This window comes from Saccopteryx bilineata, chromosome 9, assembly GCF_036850765.1.
Source record: "Saccopteryx bilineata isolate mSacBil1 chromosome 9, mSacBil1_pri_phased_curated, whole genome shotgun sequence".
Classification (NCBI taxonomy): domain Eukaryota; kingdom Metazoa; phylum Chordata; class Mammalia; order Chiroptera; family Emballonuridae; genus Saccopteryx; species Saccopteryx bilineata.
The window spans coordinates 47,841,867-47,852,652 of record NC_089498.1 but is presented as its reverse complement, the minus strand read 5'-3'; the positions used below and the strand labels follow the sequence as shown (position 1 = coordinate 47,852,652).

At 49.2% G+C, this 10,786-nt stretch overlaps 1 protein-coding gene across 1 annotated transcript; it reads right to left on the bottom strand.

Moving 5' to 3' along the window:
• Positions 1-3,402: 3,402 nt before the first annotated feature.
• TMEM91 (transmembrane protein 91) lies at positions 3,403-10,210 on the bottom strand. The gene is given in 4 exon segments (XM_066244138.1): positions 3,403-3,506; positions 3,509-3,587; positions 8,441-8,679; positions 10,073-10,210. Coding segments are annotated over 3 exon segments (393 nt in total). The 5' UTR covers positions 8,651-8,679; positions 10,073-10,210.
• Between the last annotated feature and the right edge of the window lie 576 nt (positions 10,211-10,786).

Below are 10,786 nucleotides of genomic sequence, written 5' to 3'. Positions count from 1 at the left end.
CAGCCCCTCGCACCTGGGAGTGGGGCAGCCCCCACCATGTCTCCACACTTGCTACTGAATCCATGGGAGTCCAAAAATACCAGAGTAACAGGCTTTATTGAAAGGAAGAAAGGAACCCTGCCGGGCACTTCTCCCGGGGAGAAGAGCACCAGTTATAGACTAGGGGCAAATATTATAGGGCTTGGAAGAGCCTGAGGGGGTACTGAGTCAAAAGTCCTGGTATGTTCCCTTTTACGGTTTTAGGATTTCAGCTTTCTGGAATGCTCCTCCTTGGGGCAGGTTGACCAGCTTTCTAGAACTCATCTGCCTCAGGGGCGATTTTCCAATAAGTAAGGGTGAGGTCAGGCAGCCAGGTGGGACAAAAGGGCAGTTGGAATTCCTGGTAAATTCACGTATCTATCATTTACCAGACTTGGTGTGGGTTCTTCTGTGATCCTTGGTTATAGTAGAGTCCTCTTCGTTTTATCCAAAGTTGGTTTTTCACGATGGTTGTTCTTAAATTTTTTTGAGGTTTTTTTGTTTGTTTGTTTTTTAAGATTTTATTTATTCATTATAGAGAGGGGAGAGAGAGAGAGAGAGAGAAGGGGGGAGGAGCAGAAAGCATCAATTCCCATATGTGCCTTGACCAGGCAAGCCCAGGGTTTTGAACTGGCAACCTTAGCGTTTCCAGGTTGACTCTTTATCCACTGCGCCACCACAGGTCAGGCTTAAATTAAGTTTTAATTCCCTGGTCCTGGGAGTTTGCTGTTGTAACATCTGCTTATTCCATGGCCATCTTGGAATATCCTGGAATTGTATTTCTAATGTGCAATTAGGTCAAAATTTTTTATAATGTTTTTATCCTCTGCGAAGGGGCCATTGTAAATGACAATTTGGAGTTTGTTGGGATTTTCCTACTGGCTTTGACACTTCATGGATATCCTTAGTTCTTTAGGGGAAGGGGAAGAGTAGGTTTACAGTTGTTCATATGGGAAATAACGTAATAATTAATAAATAATAATATAAGAATAAACTGGCTTTCATATTTACAAGTTGTAAACCTACGTTTGCCCACCTCTGTACAGTCTCTTTTTTACTGACAGCTGCTTTTCTGAGGTAAAGCCTTTTCCACAACAACAAACACTTGAAATTTTTTTTTTTTTAATGGTGTTTGGCAGATGATGGTAAGTTCTGTAACAAAGTGCAGGGAAGGGTTTGTACAAGGTCGTGTGAGGAAGGCAAATGTAATCCATCACTGGGGCACCTCCATGGAGAGGAGACATCTAAGAGAAGCCAGGAGGAGACCAGCGAGCAAGCTTATGGACACATGGGGGACAGGCCCCAAAATGAGGCCTGTAGAGCTGAGCGTGTGAGAGTAGAAGAAAGGTGGTCAGGGAGAGAACGTGGGCTGGGAGCAGCATCTGTGTCTGAACCCAGCAACGCAGTGAGGCGGGGCTCTTACTACAGTCCACATTTTAAGATGTAGAAACCAGCTCAGAAGCCAGTTAGCTGCCAGAGGTCACCAGCTAGTCAGCAGTGGAGCCTGGGTCCCACTCAGCCAGTCCCAGGCCCTGCTGTTCAGGCAAACCCAGGGAAAGGCCAGCACTGTGCACTGTAGGTTCCCATCTGTACACAAGTGTCAGGTCTGTTGGTTATCAGGGCTGATAGCACCCCCTAGGGGGCATTTGAAAATATAGGGGGGCATTCTTAGTTGCTGTATGACTACTCCCCCACCCTTTTATTTAATGGGCAGGAGTCAAAAATGAGCATCAAAAGGAAAAATTCCCACAACTCGGCCATGTAATCACCAGATGCCGTCAGCCGCTGATGTCTGGGGGTTTGTGATGGGCCTCATGCTTCATGCTTCACATGCTTGAACTAGCTCACACAGTTCCCACAACTGCCCCTTCGGTGGTGTCATTTCCTCCCAGGAAACAAAGGAAATGCATAAGTATCTTTAGCTTGCAGTTGTGCTCCATGCAGCGCCCAGCGGAATGCCAAATGAGGAAGGGTGTTCTAGGAAGATCCCATGGATGGCACTAAACGGAGTGAGAAAGCCGAATTGAAGTGTCATTACTAGGTAATATCCAGCCCGTTAGTGAGCATGTCTTTGCCCCTCTGTGAAGTGCTGCTCATGGCAGACACCAGGGTTTTGCCTGCCAGCTGCCAACAGTTTACTGTTACCTAAGGCTCCATCCCCTGAGAGGGCCCCTGGGAGAGTGGACCTCTGGGGTCCTTTGACTTGCTGGGTCATTTTTCTCCCCCAGAAGGGGGAGCCTGCATGGAATGAAGCCAAAAAGGAAGGGCGAAGAGATGGAGAGACCAGACCACTCATTTCATTTGAGCCCCTGAACCCTGTTCTACCTCAGCTTTCTTCCCTTTTTTGTGTGTAAGGTGGTCTGGATTCCGTTTCTGCCACTTGCTATCGAAGGAGTTCCGAGGGAGGCTTCCTTTTCCGTTTTGCAGATGAGAAAAAGTGAGGCTCAAAGAGAAGTCACTGGGGCCCAAATCACACAACTGGCGTGTGGAGGAGTAAATCCTTGGTACCCAGCTCTGATTCTCTGCTGAGCATCCTCAGTAGTGAAAAGAACATTCTGCAACTTGGAAACCCTTTGCCCCTCAGATTCCTCCTGTGAGTTGTCCAGGAGCACCCTGGGGACAGCCTTTCCGGTGCCCCAGCTCCACCTCACCTCACACACAGACTGACACAGGTTTGACCGCAAGAGTCTGGTGTTTCATCTCACATGGCAGGGGCCAGGAAGGGGAGGGGTTGTCCAGCTTGGTCTCATTGCTGGACACTACCACCGCCATATCCACCCGAATTCTCCACTCTGCCCACATACACACAGGCCCTGAGGCAGAAATTATTGCAGTTTCACAGATGAGGAAAATGAGCACAGGGAAGTCAAGTGGCTTGCTCACAGGGACTAGCAGACCTAGGACTTGAGTTCAGGTTAAAAACCACCACTTGGCCTGACTGGGCCGTGGCGCAGTGGATAGAGCGTCGGACTGGGATGCGAAAGACCCAGGTTCGAGACCTCGAGGTCACCAGCTTGAGCCCAAGGTTGCTGGCTCGAGCAAGGGGTTACTCAGTCTGCTGAAGGCCCGTGGTTAAGACACATATGATAAAGCAATCAATGAACAATTAAGGTGTTGCAACGCACAAAGAAAAACTAATGATTGATGCTTCTCATCTCTCCGTTCCCTGTCTGTCTGTCCCTGTCTATCCCTCTCTCTGACTCTGTCTCAAAAAAAAAAAAAAAAAAAAAACCACCACTTGGCAGCCCTCTGTGAAACTCCTCACTTTACCCTGAATGTGTTCATGTGAATCCTCCATCTTTTTCCTCCCAGGCATAGCTACTTAATTTTTTGTTTGGTTGGTTTTGGGGGGGGTTTTCCCTATTTTGAATGCATTTTTCTCTTTTACATCCAGTTCCCTCCCAGCCCCATACACAGACTGACCTTCCAGGCCAGGCAGAAGGCAGCAAAGCCCACAGGCCACAAACAGCACAGCATGGAGAAGACAGTCCAAGGTGGTCGTGGGGTATGAGCGGGGAAAGCAGTCTGCCCACATCCCAGTCCAAGTCGCTGTCACTTGATGACCCATCCTATAGGCAGGAGAGTGCCTGGGTGGGTACCTCCTAGCCCCCAGAGACCAATACCGGGGCCTCCCCAGAAACACCAAGACAAAAATGTTCCTGGACACAGGCTCTTGACTTCTATATCCTCGATCTCTTTGAGGGGAAGCTGTGGACCCTGTCTCCAAAGAGCCCCACCTACCACCAAAGCTCTGAGTTCAGTTTCAAGGAGTTTACAGGTCCGTTATATGTAGATACTACAATTGCAATACAATCTCTGAGTTAAATGCTCCTGAAGCAGAGACAGATACCAATGGGGACAGGAGCCTGCAAAAAGGTGAACATTAGGAGAAATAACTCTGGTGGCCTAAACTATTCAGACAAACCTGCCTCCTGAAAATATTGATTTCAGATGATTAAAAAAAATTTTTTTTAATCTTGCATCAAACAGCTAAGACCAAGGAGTCACTAAGACCAACACTGAAATGAAAGTCAAAGTTAATATGTTCTAAAGTACTGCACCCCAGATTCTGAAAGGCACCATACCTCACTTCATCAAGTCCACGTAGAGACACCCAGTCCAGATAAATTTTGAAGAGTTTTATTAAAGGAGGAAATTTTAATATGCTGGCTGCATATGGCTGACACGGGGCATCTGCAAGCCCACATTGCGCAGCCCCAAAAATAGTTCAGGGGCTGCTTATATACCCTTGATCACAGGCAGGTGGGGAGAGCATGATATTATGGCACAATCATTAACAAGGTTATAACATTTCTCTAGGGGATACACAGAAACATTAAGACTTTCAAGGTAACACAATCAAAGACATTTACAAATCTTTCAGGGTTCTTCCCTCACTAGTCTAGAGGTATTTTACTCAAGATTCCAGGAAGCAGGAGGAACTACAATCAGTGTAAGGTGGTATGTAAAACTTCTCCCATTGAAAGAGAAGTTTCTCAGGTAACCCTAATCCTTTCAGAGAACTTAAAAGCAAATGACCCTAGTCGTCCCTGTAAGTCAGGAGACTTCTACATTCCTTTTCCTCCATTTTCCAAAGAAAGGACAGGAAAGCCTGGCCTTTTCTTCCTAGGATATCAATATTAATTTGCAGCTTTTTGGCCCTGGCCGGTTGGCTCAGCGTCGACCTGGCGTGCGGGGGACCCGGGTTCGATTCCCGACCAGGGCACATAGGAGAAGCGCCCATTTGCTTCTCCACCCCCCCCTCCTTCCTCTCTGTCTGTCTCTTCCCCTCCCGCAGCCAAGGCTACATTGGAGCAAAGATGGCCCGGGCGCTGGGGATGGCTCCTTGGCCTCTGCCCCAGGCGCTAGAGTGGCTCTGGTCGCGGCAGAGCGACGCCCCCGGAGGGGCAGAGCGACACCCCGGAGGGGCAGAGCATCGCCCCCTGGTGGGCAGAGCATTGCCCGTGGTGGGCGTGCGGGGTGGATCCCGGTCGGGCGCATGCGGGAGTCTGTCTGACTGTCTCTCCCCGTTTCCAGCTTCAGAAAAATACAAAAACAAACAAAAAAAAATTTGCAGCTTTTTGGTACCTTACAACAAAGAGAAAGGTCAAATGAACAGAGAAGGCCTCTTTTGCCCTTTCTGGTAAGGCATTTGCCAATCCCAGAAAACATAACCTTTCAATTAAACCTTGAACTAAATAAGAAATGATCTTTTAGCCCTGGCCTGATAACTCGGTTGTTAAGAGCATCATCCTGATACACAGAGGTTGCCAGTTTGATCCCAGTTCAGGGCACATGCAGAAACAGATCAATGTTTCTATCTGTCTGCCTGCCTCTCTCTATCCCTTCCTCTCTCTGAAATCAATAAATAAATTTTTAGCCTGACCTGTGGTGGCACAGAGATAAAGCATTGACCTGGAATGGTGAGGTCGCCGGTTGGAAACCCTGGGCTTGCCTGGTCAAGGCACGTATGGGAGTTGATGCTTCCTGTTCATCCCCACCCCTTCTCTCTCTCTCTCTCTATCTCTCTCTCTCTTTCCCATCTTAAAAAATAAAATAAAATAAACTTTAAAAAGTTATTTAAAAAAATAATAAATAAAATTTTAGCCTGACCAGGCAGTGGCACAGTGGGTAGAGTTTCTATCTGGGGCACTGAGGACTTAGGTTTGAAACCCCAGGGTCGCCAGCTTGAGCATGAGATCATAGACATGACCCCATGATTGCTGGCTTGAGCTCCAAGGTCACTGGCTTGAAGCCCAAGGTCGCTGGCTATGCTGGAGCACCCTGGTCAAGGCACATGTAAGTAGCAATCAATGAACAACTAAGATTACTGCAACTAAGAGTTGATGCTTCTCATCTCTCCCTTCCTGTCTGTATCTGTCTTGTTCTCACTAAAATAAATAACTTTTTTTAGAAATGATCTTTAACTGCTAATGCCCCCAGGCAGCTCACAGAAGCAAACCAAACCCTCTCTAGAGGAAGGCACCTTCATTCCAGGCCTCAAAATACTTCTTAAGTTTTTTATTTATTGATTTTAGAAAGAAAGGAAGGAAGGGAGAGAGAAACAGATTTGTTGTTCCACTTATTTACGCATTCACTGGTTGATTCTTGTATGCGCCCTTACTGGGGATCAAACTCACACCTTGGGCCCTGGCAGGTTGGCTCAGTGGTAGAGTGTCAACCTGGTGTGTGGGAGTCCCGGGTTCGATTCCCAGCCAGGGCACACAGGAGAAGCACCCATCTGCTTCTCCACCCCTCCCCCTCTCCTCCTCTCTGTCCCTCTCTTCCTCTCCCGCAGCCAAGGCTCCATTGGAGCAAAGTTGACCCGGGCGCTGAGGACGGCTCCATGGCTTTAGCCTCAGGCGCTAGAATGGCTCTGGTCGCAACAGAGCAACGCCCCAGATGGGCAGAGCATGCCCCCTGGTGGGCATGCCAGGTGGGTCCCGGTCGGGCGCATGCGGGAGTCTGTCTGACTGCCTCCCGTTTCCAACTTCAGAAAAATACAAAAAAAAAAAAAAAAAACCCAAAAAAACTCACACCTTGGTATATTGGGATGGTGCTCTAACAAGTGAGCTACCTGGCCTAGGCTCAAAATAATTTTTCAAATACGATGATCAGCATGGAGGCAAAGATAACCAGGCACATAAGGCACCATGAATGAGAACAAGCAGAAATAATATGACCTTCAAAATCTTAAACATTGGAATTATCAGACATAATGTCAGAGTGGTGCCTACTGCTACAATGTGGCAAACTGTTTTCCAAAATGACCACAACTATCTCTCCCACTCCAGATGCTTTTGGTACACTGTGACTGATACTCTTCCCATCACAGGTAAGGTCTATGTCCCCTTTCCTTGAATCTGGACAGGCTGTGACTCACTCATAATTGATGGAATGCAGAAGTAATGTCACATAACTTCCTAAATCAGGAAAGATGAGGTAACTCCTGCTTTGCTGAGACATTTATGCTAGAGACTGGAGGCATAGAAGGAGTATGACTGCACTGAAGTTGCCATGCTAGAAGTAAGCCCAAACCAGCCCATATGAGGAGATACATGTAGAACCCCCAAGACTGCATGAGGAGACATACCAGCCAGCTCCCAGCTGCTTTAGCCCTTGACTGTTCCAGATCTTAGCCACTGGCTCACTGCAACCTCATGAAAGACCCTGAGGCAGAACCAACCAACAAAATCCTTCCTAAATTTCTGACCCAAAGAAACCATGAGTGATGATACTGGTTGCTGTTTTTGTTTGTTTGTTTGTTTGGTTTTTGTTTTAAATTTTAGGACATTTATACTTCTTTTTTTTAATTTATTTATTTATTACAGAGAGAGAGAGAGAGTCAGAGGGAGGGATAGACAGGGACGGAGAGAGATGAGAATCAATCATTAGTTTTTCATTGTGTGTTGCAACACCTTAGTTGTTCATTGATTGCTTTCTCATATGTGCCTTGACTGCGGGCCTTCAGCAGACCGAGTAACCCCTTGCTGGTCCCAGCGACCTTGGGTTCAAGCTGGTGGGCTTTTGCTCAAACCAGATGAGTCCGCGCTCAAGCTGGTGACCTCGGGGTCTCGAACCTGGGTCCTCTGCATTCCAGTCCAATGCTCTATCCACTGCGCCAATGCCTGGTCAGGTGGTTGCTGTTGTTTTAAGCTACTAAGTTTTGCAGTAATTTCTTATACAGCAATAGTAACTAGAAACCATGTTTAAGAAATAAAAGACAAGGCCCTGGCCTGTTGGCTCAGGGGTAGAGCATCGGCACCCGGCGTGTGGAAGTCCCAAGTTCGATTCCTGACCAGGGCACACAGAAGAAGTGCCCATCTGCTTCCCCCTTCCCCCTCCTTTCTATCTCTCTCTTCCCCTCCCGCAGCTAAGGCTCCATTGGAGCAAAGTTGGCCCGGGCACTGAGGATGGCTCCATGGCCTCTGCCTCAGGTGCTAGAATGGCTCCGGTTGCAATGGAGCAGCACCCCCTAGTGGGCTTGCCGGGTGGATCCCGGTTGGGCGCATGCTGGAGTCTGTGCCTGCCTCCTTGCTTCTCACTTCAGAAAAAAAATAAAATAAAAGACAAGAAGATACTCGAAAAGTGATGTTTTACAAAAGAGACCAGGGCAGGTCTCTCTAGAGGTGTATCAGCTCTGGAGAGAGATGGGCAGATAGAGAGCAGCAGAGTCAGAACTCAGAGGGAAGACAGCCAAAGTCTGGGGAACAAAGCCGAGAGGCAGATCTGGAGAGAAAAAGCTAAAGAACCCAAGAGAGAGGGAGAACAGAAAAAACAACTGGAAATTTAGGAACCCCACATGTAGCTCAGAAGTGATTCTCCAGGCCTAAGACAGGTACCCCAGCCCCCAGCCTGTCAGATGTTGACAAGGAATCTCCAGTCTCCTCCTCCTGCTGCCACTAAAGACTGCTGCTCCTACCTCAAGGTCAGGGGGCCCTGGCTGCCTCAGACTTGCACTCACAGAGGGAAGGGGTGGTGGCAGAAACTGCCAACCCCTTAAGGATTCTGAAAAGGCTGTCTCTCCAAAGTGAAGGCCCAGCTCAGGCTTGCCAGGCTTCTGGACAGGGAGGTCGGAGCCTACATCTGCCTGCAGAGTCTTTTGAAGTTCTAGAAGACTCGGGCTGTCCATGGCTGGGGAGAGTCTCCTGGAGGGAATTCCTGGGATAGGGGAAAGAAGAAGATAAGTTGTAAAAGTCCTACCTTCATGCTTCCCTTGACACCTGATGCTGGAAAGACTCCAGGCAGAGACTAATTAATTAGTTCAACAACTCTCAGACCCATTTTACAGATAGTGAAACTGAGGCCCAGAGACTAAATGAGGCTGTACCAAGTTGTAAAGAGAATGCAGAGATCCAGACATTCAACTCTGGGCTTCTCTGCCCTCAGCGCAAAAACTGCATAACTGCCACACTTATTCCAAACTATACCTTACACACCCTTGAACTACACACCCATGCTCGGTTTACACACCACCCTTCCTGCAAACTCCTCCCCAATAACACTTGGCTCTTTACTCTAGTTCACACCCTCTGTGCCCCCCAAGCCTGCACACTGAATAAAATACCCAAGTCCCAGTTGCACATACCCAACCAGATAAGCCCAACCCCCACCTCCAGCTGCATGCATTCATTTCCCAAGGGGCTCCTTGCATACCTGCCCCAGGCAACATCAGCTCCCAGAAAACACACTCTGGAGCCCCCAACCTTCTTGATTAATTTTAGGGAGGAAGGAGAGAAAAAGAGAAACATTGTTTTGTTCCACTTATTAATTCGTTGATTCTTGTATATGCTTTCAGCAGGGATTGAACCCGCAGCCTTGGTGTATCAGGTCTCCACTTTTTTTGTTTGTTTGTTTTTGTTTTTGTTTTTATTCATTTCAGAGAAGAGAGAGAGAGAGAAGGTGGGGAGGAGCAGGAAGCATCAACTCCCATATGTGCCTTGACCAGGCAAGCCCAAGGTTTCAAACCGGTGACCTCAGCATTCCAGGTCAAGGCTTTATCCACTGCGCCACCACAGGTCAGGCCAGGACTCCACTTGAACCAAATAAGCTACCTGGCCAGGACCCCCAACCTTCTTACACACTCTTTCACACTCCCAATTTCCCCAGCATCAGAGCTTTGTGTGCAGCACGTACACACAAAGGCACAAGCTTCCCATATTGTGCACCCAGGACACTCTCCCCCGTTCCCATCACTTCCCTTGACAATATGCCCCAAAGACCAAGTCCATGCACCACTCGCCTAATCCACCCACATGGATGATCCCACACAACCCCCTGCACACCCACAAGCTCCCCAGGCATCTCCAGTTTTACCACCAGAATCCACCTTGGCATACCTATCCCGTAACAACCCAACCCACCACATGCTGGTACATACTCAACAAAGAATATACTCCTCGCCCCACGGTCCCCCTGGGCACCCCGCCTCAAGCCTCCTGCCCTCACTCCAAACCTGGTTTGAGCCGATTTCCTCGCCAAGGGTTTGCCTCCCCATCCCCAACTCCAGGACTCCGGGGAGAGGCGGTGCCACCCACCTGTGCCCTTCACTCACCGCCCACAGCCCGATGAAGGGATCTCCTGGACCCCCGCACCACCACCCGTCCGGATCCTGCCTCCAGGGCGTAGGGACCTCAGGGAGCCCTAAACCCACTGAGCCCCAGCTTGGGGGCACGGGGTGGACGCGCTCCACTCAGTTCCCCTCTGAGCCGGCCACAGCGTGCGAGGGCAGGGATGGGGGCGGGGCGGCGGCCCACGGGCTCCGCCCTCCGCGGCGGGTCCTTGAAGGCAGACGCCTGCGCCTGATGTGAGCCCCAGCCGCCCCGCCCCCCCCGCCCCCCCCACGGTGTGAAGCAGCAGACAGAGATCTCCAGGACAGCTATCCCTGAGCCCTTGCGTGAAGGAGGGGGCCCTGGATCCTCCAGGGCCTTCCTGGCTTGGCCCCGCTTCCACCCAACCCCAGCCCCCCCCCATTCAATGATAACCACAGCAATTATCGCCAACTGTATGCATGGTTTTTAGTGCCTTACATATACACGTGCACATGTATCCTCAGAACGACCCACGAAGCACTCATTTATTGTCCTGTTGTACACAGGAGGAAACAGACACACAGAGATTAGGTGCTCGCCTAAGAGCATGCCGCCTCCAGTTCAGGGTGCAAACTACTACCCTGGTTCCTGGGTTAAGTGCTTTACAGGCATTATTGCATTGATTTCTCTCGGTAGCTTTATTACTAGCCCCATTTTGGGGGGTTTTTTGTGTGTTT